This window comes from Megalops cyprinoides, chromosome 17 (genome assembly GCF_013368585.1).
Source record: "Megalops cyprinoides isolate fMegCyp1 chromosome 17, fMegCyp1.pri, whole genome shotgun sequence".
Taxonomy (NCBI): domain Eukaryota; kingdom Metazoa; phylum Chordata; class Actinopteri; order Elopiformes; family Megalopidae; genus Megalops; species Megalops cyprinoides.
The window spans coordinates 24,367,859-24,383,676 of NC_050599.1; the positions used below are offsets into that span (position 1 = coordinate 24,367,859).

A 15,818-nucleotide genomic window follows, 5' to 3' on the forward strand; every position below is an offset into this window, starting at 1 on the left:
CTAAAGTGAGCTTCACTGAGGCACAAAATGGCTCCAGGGTTTATTACAAAGTGATACGCAGGGGTAAAAGCGTGTTTGCTTTTGTGCCGTACTGAAAACAGCCTGATTTAGACAGGAAAGAACAGCATATGGTCAGAGATGTGTGCTTCGGGACGGTCTGTCCTGCTGACCTGGCGTGTCTTGTCTGTGCTGCTCTGGGCCTCCTTGCTCTTCTCCTCTAGGTGGCGCTCCAGGCTCTTGCACTTGGCCTTCCAGTGGCGCAGGGCGTCCTGGGCGCGGCTCTTCACCTCCTCCCTCCTCCTGTCGCTCTCGTCCCGCTGCGCCTCCGCCCGCTCCCGCTCCGCCCTGCAGGCCTCTGCCCGCGCCTGCAGCTCCTTCAGCTGCTCCAGCATCCGCAGCTGCTGCTGCTCCCGCCGCTCCAGGTCCGAGGACAGGGCCTGAGAGAGAGAGAGAGAGAGAGAGAGAGAGAGAGAGAGAGAGAGACATACGCACATGAGCGCATGAGCGCACACACACACACACACACACACACACGCACGCACACACACACGCACATGAGCGCGCACACACACACACACACGTACACACACACACAAACGCGCGCGCACCAGCACACCCACACACATGCACACACACACACACAAACGCGCATGAGCACACGCACATACGTGCACGAGCACACACACGCGCACAAGCACACCCACACACATGCACACACACATACGCACATGAGCACACACACAAACGCGCGCGCACCAGCACACCCACACACATGCACACACACACACAAACGCGCATGAGCACACGCACATACGTGCACGAGCACACACACGCGCACAAGCACACCCACACATAAACACACACACACACACGCACATACGCACACGAGCACACACACACACACACACACACACACACACACACACGAGCACACACACACACACGCACTCACGCACTCACGCACTCACACACAAACGCGCATGAGCACACCCACACGAGCACACACACACGCGCGCACGAGCACACACACACACATATATGCGCACGAGCACACACACACGCGCGCGCGCATGCGCCTGCACACACACACCCACACATAAACACATGCACACAAACGCGCACACACGCACACCTGTCAACACACACAGTTGACAGGTGCCCCTCACAGTAGAGACATACCATTATGCAGCAATTCTGATATTATAACTCCTTGTATGGCTTTTGCTTGTGTTGTACTCTGCCTCACTTGTAAGTCTCTTTGGATAAAAGCATCTGCCAAATGAATAAATGTAAATGTAAATGTAACTCATACCCGCCAGCAGACATCTGCACCCTCTGTGGGAAAGAGGAGATGTACAACTGCCAGCATTCCCAAATCTATGAGTACAACAGAAAACCCCAACCCCACCCCCTCCCACACACACACACACACACACACACACACGTACACACGCACCCCTTACCTCCACCTGCACACACAGCTGTGCCCTCTCCCTGTCTTTGCGCTCCAGGGCTCTCCTCAGCTCCGCCGCCTCGCTCCGCGCGGCGCCCCGCCCCAGCTCCGCCCGCAGCTCCTGCACCTCCCTCTCCAGCTCCGCCAGCTCCGCTGAGAAAACACCGCCCCTCTCCCGTCAGCGTCGCACTAACAGGCAGTAGGTGTGTGTACAGGTATGCGCAGGTGTGTAGAGGTGTGCCGTGGAGCAGTAGGTGTGTGTAGAGGTAATACAGGTGTGTAGAGGAGTGCCGTGGGGCAGTAGGTGTGTAGAGGTGCGTACAGGTAATACAGGTGTGTAGAGGAGCGCCGTGGGGCAGTACCTGACCCCCTGCCTCTGCCGAGCTCCTCGCGGTCCTGCCGGCTCCTCTGCTGGGAGGTCAGGACAGAGATCTGCTGCTGCATGTCCACGCGCTCCCGCTCTGTCCTCAGTAGCTGCACACGCAGGTCCTCCACCTGAGAGAGAGAGAGGCGCGCCCACACACACAGGCACACAGACACGCAAATAAAATATTAACTACAGATTATGTGTCACAAAACACATTTTTTTGGCAAATAAGCCTGAGAGTGGAGGCAGGTCTACCTGCTGTAAAAGGGCATCCCGGCCCCCTTCAGACTGGTCCAGTTGTCTCCGGGTTTTTTCCAGCTCCTGCTCAACCTACAGGCGTTAAAACCATGTGCAGTGCGTAACCATTAACATTACATTATTCACAATATATAACTATTCACACTGTCTTATTAATGCCGTATAACCACTCACACTGCCTTATTCATGTTATATAACCACTCACACTGCCTTATTCATGTTATATAACCACTCACACTGCCTTATTCATGTTATACAACCACTCACACTACCTTATTCACACTATATAACCACTCAGTCTTAATCAAACTATATAGGCATTCACACTGCCTTGCTAACACTATATAACCATTCACAGTGCTTATTCACATACAACCATTCATACTGTTTTAGTCACACTACAAAACTAATGAGACCTAACTCACACCGCATTCACACAGCCTTATCCCTGCTTTTCATAAAGATTTATTCCAACCGTATAAACTTCTGTATACCTTTACTCACTCAACAGGATCACTCATACAACCTTTTCACACTATACTATCTCTCACACTGCCTTATTCACACTATATAGTCGCTCACACAGCCCTTCTGTCTGTATAACATATACTTTCTCTGCTTTCTAAAAACGGAGGTCACATCTTTTAAAAAAGGTTAATGCAGTCTGCCAGAAAGCGCCCGCCCCTCCTTACCCCATGAGATTTGTGATAAAAGAGATATAACTCTGTGGAGGGGAGAGAAGCCTTCTTATCAATAATTGTTTCACCTAATGTCACTTGAATAAAACCATACAGAATCCCCACATTCAAGAGCCAAGAAAATCTAATTTACCCGAGGTCAAATAAAAAAAAAAAAAAAAACTTTGTATTGTAGCTTCAGGAATTAGCCAGGATATCTTAGCCGTCTATTGTGCAGGAAAAATTATAAATGTGGGTAAGTGTGTTGGCCAGACCAAGGCAGTTCCACAACCCCCTTCTCTCAATTCCCATCCTTTTGGGGGTAACTATAGTAACGGAATAAATGTTCTCTCTGGTCTAGTTGGAGGGAGAAAGCATGTCCATGGCCGTTAATGTGCTGCGTGCGAAATGCCCACACACTGATTGAATTAATTACCAGTCAGCTAAAGTGTTCGTCCAGTGAATTAATGTCACTGCATGCAAGCTCGCTCAACTGATCTAAGCCCCGATTTACAATTCAGATTAATCTGTGGGTTAGAGTCTGCCATTTAGAGATCCATCAGCATGGAGAATTTCCCTATAGCCCGCAAACACTCTCAGGTCACGGGATAAGGGGTTTTGGTGCACGATACCACAAGATACATCAACCAGCTACTTTCTGGACATGCTGAGCAGCAGTCTGTAAGCCATATGTGTAAGAGTGGTTTTAGTTCTCTTCACTGCCTTTTGCTACAAGGGCCGATTTTTACTGGGTTTAACAAAGTCAAGTCAATCTCCATTACAATCAATGAAGCCTTTGGTTTTACTTCCATTGTGGTTTATCCAGATAAACAACAAATCCGTCTCAAAGTCTCTTAAGCCAAGCGATTCTGGTACAGACACAAAATGCAACATAAACAAATGAATACTATTAATGGATTGTCGCAGGCAAGCTTTGGTTTGGGAAGCACGTCGATGACTTTGGAAGGAGACTCTGGGACGACACTCTCTGAGCAGAACCGTTATCTTGCCGGCTTGCTTGCGCAGAATGGTGATTGGGGTTTAACGCCATAGTCAAGGGATGTGGATTGATCCTACGCAGATTCTGCACAGATTCTCTGACCTTTGTATTGTGTGGATGGGCTCATCCCACACACTGTGTCCACCTCATCAGCCAATCCACATCTTACTTAGATCTGTGCAAAATTTCATTGAATCAATGATATTGAAAAAAAAAAACATGCTGAAAACCAATCACAGACCCCATTACAGATCAGACAGAGAAAGCTTACCTGGGGAGTTTTTTCCCACAGCAAGGAGAATAATTCACACACACAAGCATGCGTGTAAACACAGACAAACACACACACACACACACACACTGATACCTTGTTCTTGTCACACTCTGATCGCAGCAGCCTGCTCTTCATGGCCTCCTCTGACTCTCCGGCCGCATTCTCTCGCCTCCTCAGAGCCTGCAGCAACACAGCCCCAGAATACTGTACATCTGTCCTCTCACCACAGACACCTGTTCACCTCAAACCATAGACATACTGTACCACTCGCCTCTCACCAGACACTGTACAGCACACCTCAAACCATAGACATAATGTACAGCTCGCCTCTCACCAGACACTGTACAGCACACCTCTAACCATAGACATAATGTACAGCTCACCTCTCACCAGACACTGTACAGCACACCTCAAACCATAGACATAATGTACAGCTCACTTCTCACCAGACACTGTACAGCACACCTCAAACCATAGACATCATGTACAGCTCACTTCTCACCAGACACTGTACAGCACACCTCTAACCATAGACATCATGTACAGCTCACTTCTCACCAGACACTGTACAGCACACCTCAAACCATAGACATAATGTACAGCTCACTTCTCACCAGACACTGTACAGCACACCTCAAACCATAGACATCATGTACAGCTCACTTCTCACCAGACACTGTACAGCACACCTCAAACCATAGACATAATGTACAGCTCACTTCTCACCAGACACTGTACAGCACACCTCAAACCATAGACATCATGTACAGCTCACCTCAAACCATAGACATCATGTACAGCTCACCTCTCACCAGACACTGTACAGCACACCTCAAACCATAGACATCATGTACAGCTCACCTCTCACCAGACACTGTACAGCACACCTCTAACCATAGACATCATGTACAGCTCACCTCTCACCAGACACTGTACAGCACACCTCAAACCATAGACATCATGTACAGCTCACCTCTCACCAGACACTGTACAGCACACCTCAAACCATAGACATCATGTACAGCTCACTTCTCACCAGACACTGTACAGCACACCTCTAACCATAGACATCATGTACAGCTCACTTCTCACCAGACACTGTACAGCACACCTCAAACCATAGACATAATGTACAGCTCACTTCTCACCAGACACTGTACAGCACACCTCTAACCATAGACATCATGTACAGCTCACCTCTCACCAGACACTGTACAGCACACCTCTAACCATAGACATCATGTACAGCTCACTTCTCACCGCAGACACAAAGTGCTGCTCACCTCTCACCACAGACACAATGTACTATTCATCTCTAACCTTCGTTGTATTGCACGGCACAGCTTTCCTGGTGGACATGTACCGTTTCCTTCAAAATGGACACATTACACCCAACCTTAAAGCTATTCCTCATTCTGTCCCTCCTTGTCTTTATAGTTTTAAACCGTACACAGAAGGTATCCGGTATACAGCCTGCAGCTATGGCACCCTGGCAAGGCTGAGTGAGACCTTGAATAAAATCAATATCATCGACTCTTCAAAGTGGAGTTTTCATTTTCTTTAGAAACATTCAGTGAGGAAATTACAAATCGCAACACTTCAATTCAGTAGCTATAAAGGGGTCACATTTTTGATGGATGCATACACACATACATACACATGTATCTGGAGAGGGTGAGGAGAAGTACTTGCTGTACTTGCAAGAAATACTTGCAATCTGCTCTGTCTATGGCTACATTCAGAAACCTGTATTATTGTGACACAGAAGCTACAGAAGTAGTGGCAAGTTTGTCCTGATCCGAGGTCACTAAAATCGTCTATAAAACAGATGCCTTTAAGAGTTCTTATCAGTCTTAAGATGTTTCATGAAAGCACAAATATGACAAGCACACGCTGAACTTTGCACACAAAGACAGAACCCACACAGTTGTCCACGGATATCGACAATAACCTTGATTTCGATATTGTGGGTTCACATTCATGAGGCTCAGGTTTAGAAACAAAGGCCCCGGCATCCAATCGGCGGCTCAATTAGCAGCACTTCAGGCGCGAACATTCACGAGCGGCGTCTGGTGCTCCCGGCGTCAGGGATCGCTTCAAAAGCATCCCGTCTCTGAGTGAGAGCTTTGATTCCGCGTTTTTTCCATTCAGCGTAACAAGTGAGACGCCGAAGCTGCAGTGCATCCTGGGAGCCAGGGCTTATGCAGGAGACAAAAGCACAGCCCAGAAAACAGCGGAAGCGCGGCTTTAAAGCGTGCAATCAGATGCAAATATCTTTTCTTCCTCCGCGTCAGGCGACGAGAGTTTAGTTTTTTGGCTTCCTCTTAATTACCGTACGAGACCCTCTCTTCCCGGCTCTGGGGAGAGCATTGTCTCCTCATTAGTGTGGTTCATATCACAAAGATGTAAATCAACCTCCATTTACCATTCGCGGAGGTGACGGTCTCAAGCTGGCCCGAGCATTCGAGGTCAAATGCTGCCTCCCTGTGGCTGACTGTGGAATTACACATCCTGTGCAACACTGGAGAATGGTACTCTGTACAAGAATGAAAAAGCACAGGCGGACCTGTCCAACGGCAGTCTCATCGAAAGCAATTTCATCCACAGATGCGATGTCCCTAACAGTAGTCAAATTTTCGGAATATGGGTAGAGAACCGAAATGCCGGCAAGGACCAGCACAGAGACTCTCTATTGGCAGTGTAGTCCACAACCACAGAACTGAACTATTCACTAATTATTTATGAACTACTGTATGTATGTATAATTAAGAGTAATTAACTAGCTAATTAACAAGCTTTTTTAAATGTAATATAACTAAAACAGTAAAAAAGTAAAACTTAGATCTTTCTATACCACTGATTTTCAATCCTGCTCCTGGGCCCCCCCGCTCCGCAAGTTTTCCATCTTTCCCTGCTCTACCTACCTGACTGAACTCATCAGTGGCACTTTCGATTAGCTGAGTACACCTGATTTAATCAAGAGTGTGTTTGGAGCAAGGATAGTTAGAAGATATGCAGGACAGGGGGGCCCCAGAAGTAGGATTGAGAAACACCGTTCTATACCTTGCAATATGAAAGCGCATAGTCACAAAAGCAGCTTCTTTAAAAATAAATCAATAAAATTAAAATCACACCACTATCAAATATCTTTGTCAGCCATTGTTCAGATATAGCAAACTCTGGGTACTGTATGCTACTGCAGTATCTGAGTGTGCCAGAGGTTTATGTAGTTTCATGGTGTTGAATGGGAGAACCTGAAGAACAGAACTGCTTAAATCAGCATTTCCCCATCCCCGGTTCTGGGGAGCACTGCAGTGTTTTTCTGACCTCTATATCAATTCGGTTTGATTGAGCTGTTGACTGAATACTGATCTGGACTTGATGTCTCTTGACAATGACTGGCTCAGTTTTGAAAAGAAACTGTTTGTGGACGGATTGTTTTTGCAAACAGAAATATTCCAGGGGCAGCATTTCCTCAAGATATCTGTATATGCTTTGGCCCTCTAAGGAACCAGGAGTATATATTAGTATTCAGCTTAACAGGGGGCCTATACCAGTTAAATGAATAACTGAGCAAGACTGCTGACCCAGCCACCCCAAATCTGCTTCAGGGGCAGAAATATGTTGAATAAATGCTTTTTGACTGGCTGGATATTTTCATTAGCACACACCTCATTACTATAGAATTCCTTCACAAAGGTCTTAAAGAAGATGATCAAGGGAAATCAGTTCCAGATATGTCCTCTCCGAACAGCTCAATCAAACCAAATTTATTTGGGGGAGAGGACAGTTCATCAGAATGAAGAGGCAGAATCTACAGTGGGTCCCCAAGACCAGGGATCGGAAACGGTGGTGCATACCAAGAACTATCAGTCAGATGCCTAGCATCCTTGAGCAATTTCTTCCACTGCTTTGGCAATTCCTATTGGCTTACACTGGGTTACATTTGTACCGCATTACTACAATTACATCAGACAAACCTCATAAGCTTTTACTCCGTGCACTCGATTCATATTTTCATGTCAGATGGGCAAGATCAAAATTTGAACTGGGCCCCAACCTTACTCATTTGACAGATGCACCTGAGGCTACCTGTGGGAGACGCGGGGTGCAACGGGCAGGGTCTGGGGCGGTCTCACCTCCTGCAGCTCCTGGGACATGTTTGCGCGCTGCTCCGGCCGCTGCTCCGGCCGCTTCTCCGCACCCCGCCGCTCCGCCCGGATCTCCTTCTCTATCTCCTGCAGGCGCTTCTCCACGCGCGAAGACACCTACGGTGCGTCCGGGGCACGGGCGTCAGAGAGACACCATAGCAGACCACTCCATCACTGTGAGCATAATCGTCATCAGGGCAGCAGCGTGGTAAGGAGCAAGGCTCGTAACCCAAAGGTTGCTGGCTCAATTCCCTGCTGGGGTAGTGCTGTTGTTCCCTTGTACTCAACCCAGAATTGCATCAGTAAATATCCAGCAGTATAAATGGATAAAAACTGTATCCTGTGTAATTCACTCTGGATAACAGCATCTGCCACATGACAATAATGTAATGTAATGTAATCTTAATAATATTAAGCTGCTACTAGGAGCCAGGTTGTAATCTTTCCCAAGGGGCTTGCAGACCTTAGGTGAAGGTCTTTCCCTGAGAATTGTGGTTCAATGCACATAGTGAGAGATATGCTCCTGTGCTGTTCACTCACCGAATCCCCTCTCTGTGATGAGAGCAGCTGGTCAGACAGTCGCTCTAAAGTCCGCTTGGTTTCCACATCCACCCTTTGAGAGAGAACACGAGGTGCTACCTTTTAGAAAATGTTATGGAGTAAAATAATCCAGTATGATAATAAATAGTGGATAATCAATGCTTCTAAAATATGATGCATGTAGTTACTTTGTATAGTCAATGGTGCGACATTAGAGTGCAGTGAGTAGGTACTGGGGGTAGGGGTTTGGGTTAGGATTGGGGTTAGGGTTAGGGTTAGGGCTAGGGCTAGGGCTAGGGCTAGAGTTATGGCTAGAACTAGAGCTAGGGTTAGGTACTGGGCCAGGGTTAGAGTTACGGCTAAGTACTGGGTCAGGGCTAGGGTTAGGGGTGTGCGATGGGGGGGTATAGGGCAGGGCAGGGCAGGGCTACTTGTTTCGCCTGTGGATCTCTCGGTCTACATCATCCCCAAGGCGGAGCTGGTCACTGTGCAAGTCCCGCAGGGACTGATGCATACTGTGCACCTGGAAGACAAGAGAATCAGGGTGCCGTGTCACAGAGAGATGCTTACACAGGCAGGACTGGGAATTAAAACAGTTACAGCTTCGAGACGCTAGGACATAGTGAATTATAGTGAGGAGACGCTAACACACTTATAGCTGGAGTCTGTTAACTGTTCCTAATTCCTTGAGCTTTAACTTGGCTTTAAAGTGAAAAGTTTAGTTAAAATATTTCAACTGATGCAACTGAATGGAGTGAAGTGCAAAGGCAACACCCATACATCTCAAGGCCATCCACTCGATGGGCAGCTTTATTTCACTGATTTCAGCTGAAGAGATTCTTTTTTCTGTCCTTGATTTTCTTGGGATTCTCTGGTTACCGTGTGCGCAGCCGTCACGGAGTAGAGGAGGGAGACCAGATAAGCTGTCACACAGCTCTGTAGTGGTCTCTGGCTGGGGCTATGCGAGATTAAGTGTCGCACAAGGTCGAGAATCAGTGGCGGCTGCAGTCACCACGGGCAGACCTGTCCAATCAGGCCATCTTGTCCAAGCGATCCCCCATATGGATGCTTCATCCTTACAGCACACATTCCCAAATTCACATGGCTTCGGTCACAATTTTTCACACCCCCAGGTTTTCCTAAGCCTCATTATGCTTCCAAGGTGTGGCATTTGGCATGAAATCTGAAACACCTGCCATTTTTTAATCCACCACTACTCAGACACCAGCACTCGTAAGTCACCCCCATGGTGTTAGAGGTACGGTTAGGGGCTAAAAATAGCACAGGCCATTCTAGGACACTGTTCCACCATAGGCTTTAATAACATGTTACTGAGCTTCACTATCGCCGTATGGGATTTGGCACGAGACCATACAATTTGAGACACCTCTCTTACCACCACTTCAGATGAATGTTCCATCATTCATTGTAGGTCATCCCATTGGAGACAGGCTTAGAAGGGACATCGCATCCGTGAATGAGATCAAGGGAGACCTTTTTTTTTTTTTGGACAGACCTGGCTCTCTGCAGTGAGTCTTTCTCAGGAGAGCAGATAAGTTGGGATATTACCTACAGTCGACCACCACCCTACCATGGTCCACCGGTCCCCTATATTAAAGCCCAGGAGAATGGACAGGGCCCTTACGTGGTGCTCCAGATGGCCGGGGTCCCTGAAGCGGACGGTGGCAGACCTGGATCGCCTCCTTCCCGCTGTTTCGCGGCCAGCGTAGTCCCTCAGAGGAGAGGTGGGATGATAGCGATGACCATCTATGGAAACAGGGACATGCTCAAGAGCACAGCGCAACTAACACGCTAGCGATACGCTTACGGGTGCATGTAGTGTATGTTCAGGTCTGTTAGGTCCTTCTCAGGGGAAACCACTCACCATGAAACTGATGATTGTGGTTAACTGTCTTACCTACCTAATTGAATGCACAATAGCTAAGCAGTTAATAAGACGATGCAATGAGTCATTTAATGTAATAAACATGTTTTGCGTACAGAAAAATAACTGGGATGAAAGAAAATTTCATTGCCAGTCTCCAGGTCACCTGTCACTCTCAAACCAGAGGTGGGAGCCAGCCTCCAGGTCACATGCCACTCTCATACCAGAGGCAGAACCAGTCTCCAGGTCACATGCCACTCTCATACCAGAGGCAGAACCAGTCTCCAGGTCACATGCCACTCTCATAACAGAGGCGGAGCCAGTCTCCAGGTCACATGCCACTCTCATAACAGAGGCGGAGCCAGTCTCCAGGTCACATGTCACTCTCATACCAGAGGTGGAGCCAACCTCAGGTAACATGCCACTCTCATACCAGAGGCGGAGCCAGCCTCCAGGTCACATGCCACTCTCATACCAGACGCGGAGCTAAGTGCCAGGTCACATGTCGGTTTCCTACCAGAGGCGGAGCCAGCCTCGAGGTCGCTGGTGTGGAGCGTGGACAGGGAGCCGCTGCGGCCCGCGTGGGCCCTCTGCAGGCGCTGGCTGCGCAGCTGCTGGATGGACTCCTCCAGGTCCTCTCTCAGCTGCGCAACAGACGGTCAGGGAGAAACCAATCACAAACAAGCTGCAAAGAGCGAACCCGTCGAGCCCCGCGACAACACCGGCAACACCTCCATGCCCTCACTCAGGAGTGTGCAATGAGTTGCACACACACATGAACAAACTGATTATTTGGGAGGCTGTCCACACTCACCGCTGCCATGGTTTCAGCCTGGTCGTCTGTGTGCTCCCTGTACTGACCCAGCATCCGGTCTACGTTATGTAGATTTCGACTTGTGTCCTAACAGGGTAAAGTGTTTATTAGCAAACAAAACAATTATGACAGCTTTTTGAATTACAGAGGAAATGCGGGCCAACACATGCCATTGATCTATAGTGCCTACCCCACTGCTTTCATAGAAGAGTATCATGTAGAGATCACTTTGCTTTGATTAAAGACAGACTAAACCTAGCCTGACCTTGTTTGTCTCTGTGACTGGAATATGAGGTTGGGAAATAGATGATGGAGGCATATTCTGGATGTCGCTGAGAACCCAAAGGAATGAAAAACTGTCCATACAATTATAATGAATTCACAAACCAAATGACAAAACAAAATACATGAATATATATATTAATGTGGGTTATCAAGCATTACTTCACATAAATGGGGGTAATCAAGTTTTTACAGGATACCCTGCATTGACTGCATTGTACTTTTACCCCTCACAGAACTCACAATGTTTGCCAAACACAGAACTCACATTATAAATATAATTATAACTGTCGAAAACTATTTGAAATTGCACGTGAATGAACGGCTGCACCTGTCAGTTCAGAAGCTAGTGTTACCTCCAGGGTGTTTGCCAAGGTGTCGATCTTCTCCGAAATGTCCGCATCTGCGCTGGCTCTCCCCCTTCTGTGTCGGGAGTGGGTATCCCGCCCTCGCGGGCGATAACCGCGTCCGCGCAAATAAGTGTCCGATTCGCTCGATGATTCCGCCATGGCCTCCGCAGGACTGACATCGAAGCAAAGCTGCCCAAAGTTGACGCATTAATTACACTTTAAATATTTACATAAATATTCTTCTCTGGCCTCTTCTGCAGCCTTCTGTTTTTACTGTAATTTTCAGACACCTTCATGAGAACTTTGAAAGATGATATAGGCCTGTATCTTTTGTTTAAAAGAAACATATAAGAGAATGCTTTCTCATGAGAAACCCTAAAATAAGACATTTATAATGCTCAAATGTTTAGAGTAAAAGCATTAGCATACCATTAGCTAGCAACCAAAATCCTGAGTAATGTGTCAAAGTCAGAAGACCTGATCAGTATAAACATTATAGTCATTCTGAACAGAATCCGATTAAAATGTCTTTTTCTTACCTCACTCTCCTTAAACCTACACTTTGCGGCTTATACTATGTTCATGGGAGCTCTGATTATAGTCTGGACACAGCTGCCCACCTATTCATGAGATACAGGCTGCCACAGCTGACCATCTCAGATCTCTCATTCCATCTCAACATTCTAATCATATTTTAGACCTTTAACTGTTTTTGGTAACATTCATTATTTCATTACAGAGATAACAAACAGCACAACTACCCCACTGTTGTAATTCTGAGAGACAAATTATACAGACATATAGCCACAGACACACACACACACAAACACACACACACACAGGTATGACATACCAACAACTACAGTATGGCAAAACTGGAACAAATGCAATAGTGGCCTCCATATTTACTCAAAACCTTAAACTGGTAGGCTAAGTTGACATAAACATAACCATGCAAGCTGCATGCAAGTACGCAAGCAGTGTCTGAATGACAATGAATGCAAATGAATGCATCAAATGGATGCAAATGAATAATACATTACTAGTGCCAATACTATGGATGAGCATGGAAAAAAAGAGTCAAATTGTCTATGGTCGATGAGGGCAAATACACTACTCTAATGTTACATGTGCACATGAAAGAAACAAGGCCAGCAGCCAATGAACTATGTCACTGACATGGCGTACAACATGCAAGCTTTGCAAGTTAGCATACACAAACACATCTAAACAAATGTATTAACAAATACATTTTCAATGTTATTACAATATTTACAGTTCCACATTTTCTCTTGAAATAACATAAAAACCCTATAGTACAGTCTCAGGCAGCCATCTAAATATTCAGTCAAAGACATATAGGAATCTGGTTTCTGAGAATTACTGTCTATGAACAGTTTCACAGAATTAAAAGAAAATTAAACAATGAAAAGGAAAGCCCTAGCTTCGGCCAAGTTAATAACCATAAAGTCTGAGGACTTGCACAATCCTTCTACAAATCCTCAGCAATAACTACAACATTTAATGCTAGCAGTCAGCAGCATGACTCGACTGTTCTGAAAATGGAGCTGGTCAACATGACCTAAAGAACAGCGAGTTCCAGTTCTGCTGACATTCAGCCCTGATGCTGAGAAAACGGCCTCTGCCACTAAAGTAGGTAGGACATACAAGGTCTGCTTGACCTCTGTAGCTTGTTGATCGCTGTGGTCCGCCTCTACATTGCCGCACAGCTGCTGCTGGGAGCTTTTATGCTGGATGCTATCATACTTTCATGTTTATGTATGCTTAATTGAAGTCAAATACTCAGCTGAAGTGCACACAACATCCATGCACTGGACTGGCCGCCATATTCTCTAGTGGACCTTATCTAGCCAGAACATTTGTAGCTCTCACAGAAGAAAGCAGTCCACAAGACAGAACCAAGACTGGCGAATAGGAGGTTTTATCAGGAGCCGCAACCCCCCCTGAACAATTTAACATTTTTAACAATTAATAATTTGAATGCTGCTTGCATGCGTGCATTTCTGCTTAACATTCTATGATTTAGTTTTTCTCGCACTTTCTCATGGCTGTGAATCAATATGGATGCCACCGTGGCCACAGTTTCAGATGATTTTGCTATCTAGACTGTTACACTAATGTTTCTGCTCGTTTTAAGTTCTATGCACGGGTCAGTCCAAAAGCTAACTATTTATTTTTACATGCCTTCAACTAAGCCAATACAAAAGCGATGTGGTTCCTCATGTCAATCCCAAACTTTGCATAGGTCCACTTTGTTAGTTAGCAAAAGTAATCGGGAAGTTAACTACCTAGCTAAGGGAAGCTGACGTTACATTTGTCAGCTGGTATCTCAATAATCACCGTAATTAAGTAAATAGCTAGCTAACTGTCCATTAAACTATCGATACTGAACTAACTAGCTTGCCAGTTAGTTCAGTGCTACAGTCAGAAATCCAGCTAATATTCAGCTGTAGCTAGACTGCTAACTTGACATCCAGCTATATAGATAACTCGTTATCTTTAAAGGTGCAACTGGTTAACTGGATTTAGCTTGCTAGTAAGTTATCTAGATAGTTATTTAGCTAGTATCAACACTGACAGTCGTTGTGGCACCGTAACTAACGCATCAGCAATACTGTAGCTAAAGTTAGCTTTCTAACGTCGTGCCCTTCATAATTATATGGTTTTACATAATACCTAAGAAACCACAGGGTTTAACTGTTACTTACCTGTCAGTAGAAAATCAAAGTCAATCTGTTATCTAGCTAACAGTTAGTGTTAGCTTCTGTTACTGCGATGGGACTTCCCTTTTCCCTGCTATGGCAACTTGAACTGGCCGCCCTAAAACAGGAAGACGCCAAGAACACCTGTGAGAATATGGCGTGTAGGGAAATGTAGTTCTAAGATGTACATTTAGAGTGTCTGGATGCACGATACCTACTCACATAAACTACATTAACCACATATCCTTCACCTTCACGGTTTTCCCGAATCCACCCTATGTGCGATTTATAACAGACTGTCGCTAACGCCAGGTCCAAAAATTGCGCCAGTGGGCGCGCTCTCTCGGAGTCCGCTGGGTAGTAGGCTATATTCAGACGGTGTTGAGAAATTACCGCGTCTTAACAAAATTTACTGAAAAAATTTAATGTTGAAGTCAGTAGTTACTTAAGCTCTATTTTTCAATACTAAATAAAAAATTAAATGCACTTCATGCATGAAACATGCAGATTTATAGGCTGAATTTTGTTAACTTTTGTTAAGAATGCGTGTTTTTGGCTCTGTGGAGTTTGCTAGACCTTTGTCATTTATGGGAAAAAAAATACTAGAAATTGTAGTCGACAAATACATTTCACTTTCATTAAATTATTTTACTAAGTTGCATTCTACTTTAAGAAAGGAAGTATATTCTTATTAATGCTGGAAGATACATATGCCAAGTGGTCTCCCAGTGTATCTAAAGTTTCTTGTTTAAGGTCTATTATTGACCTACAACATTACCTTCTGTTCCTCGTCGTAATTGTAAGAAGATGTTATGGAGGAAAGTAAATTAAGTAAAATGTAAAAAGTAAAAAAATAAAAAATAATGTAAAAAGCTTGCAGATAGGCGTTTACACTCCACGTCTCAAGATTTTAATTAGATTTTTTTAAGGTGTGCAGAAACTACAATTATAGCCACATCCTTTTATCCATTGTTGCGGAGTGACATGATTTGATAAAATGTAAGTTCCAATCTCCAGCACAAGGGAGCATCGAAACTCAACTTA

The 15,818-nt window shown here is 45.6% G+C and overlaps 1 protein-coding gene across 1 annotated transcript in view; it reads right to left on the minus strand.

Annotated features, from left to right (window-relative positions):
- LOC118792271 (centrosomal protein of 128 kDa-like) overlaps positions 1-14,859 on the minus strand; it is a 44,321-nt gene extending 29,462 nt beyond the window's left edge. The window contains exons 1-13 of the mRNA XM_036550084.1: positions 14,781-14,859; positions 12,058-12,240; positions 11,420-11,506; positions 11,123-11,249; positions 10,366-10,487; positions 9,152-9,243; positions 8,721-8,793; positions 8,169-8,297; positions 4,123-4,209; positions 2,076-2,150; positions 1,828-1,948; positions 1,464-1,606; positions 171-437 (exon numbers count right to left, since the gene is read on the minus strand). Coding sequence (XP_036405977.1) covers positions 171-437; positions 1,464-1,606; positions 1,828-1,948; positions 2,076-2,150; positions 4,123-4,209; positions 8,169-8,297; positions 8,721-8,793; positions 9,152-9,243; positions 10,366-10,487; positions 11,123-11,249; positions 11,420-11,506; positions 12,058-12,210 — 1,476 coding nt within the window. The 5' untranslated portion in view covers positions 12,211-12,240; positions 14,781-14,859. The remainder of the gene's footprint in view (positions 1-170; positions 438-1,463; positions 1,607-1,827; positions 1,949-2,075; positions 2,151-4,122; positions 4,210-8,168; positions 8,298-8,720; positions 8,794-9,151; positions 9,244-10,365; positions 10,488-11,122; positions 11,250-11,419; positions 11,507-12,057; positions 12,241-14,780) is intronic.
- Between the last annotated feature and the right edge of the window lie 959 nt (positions 14,860-15,818).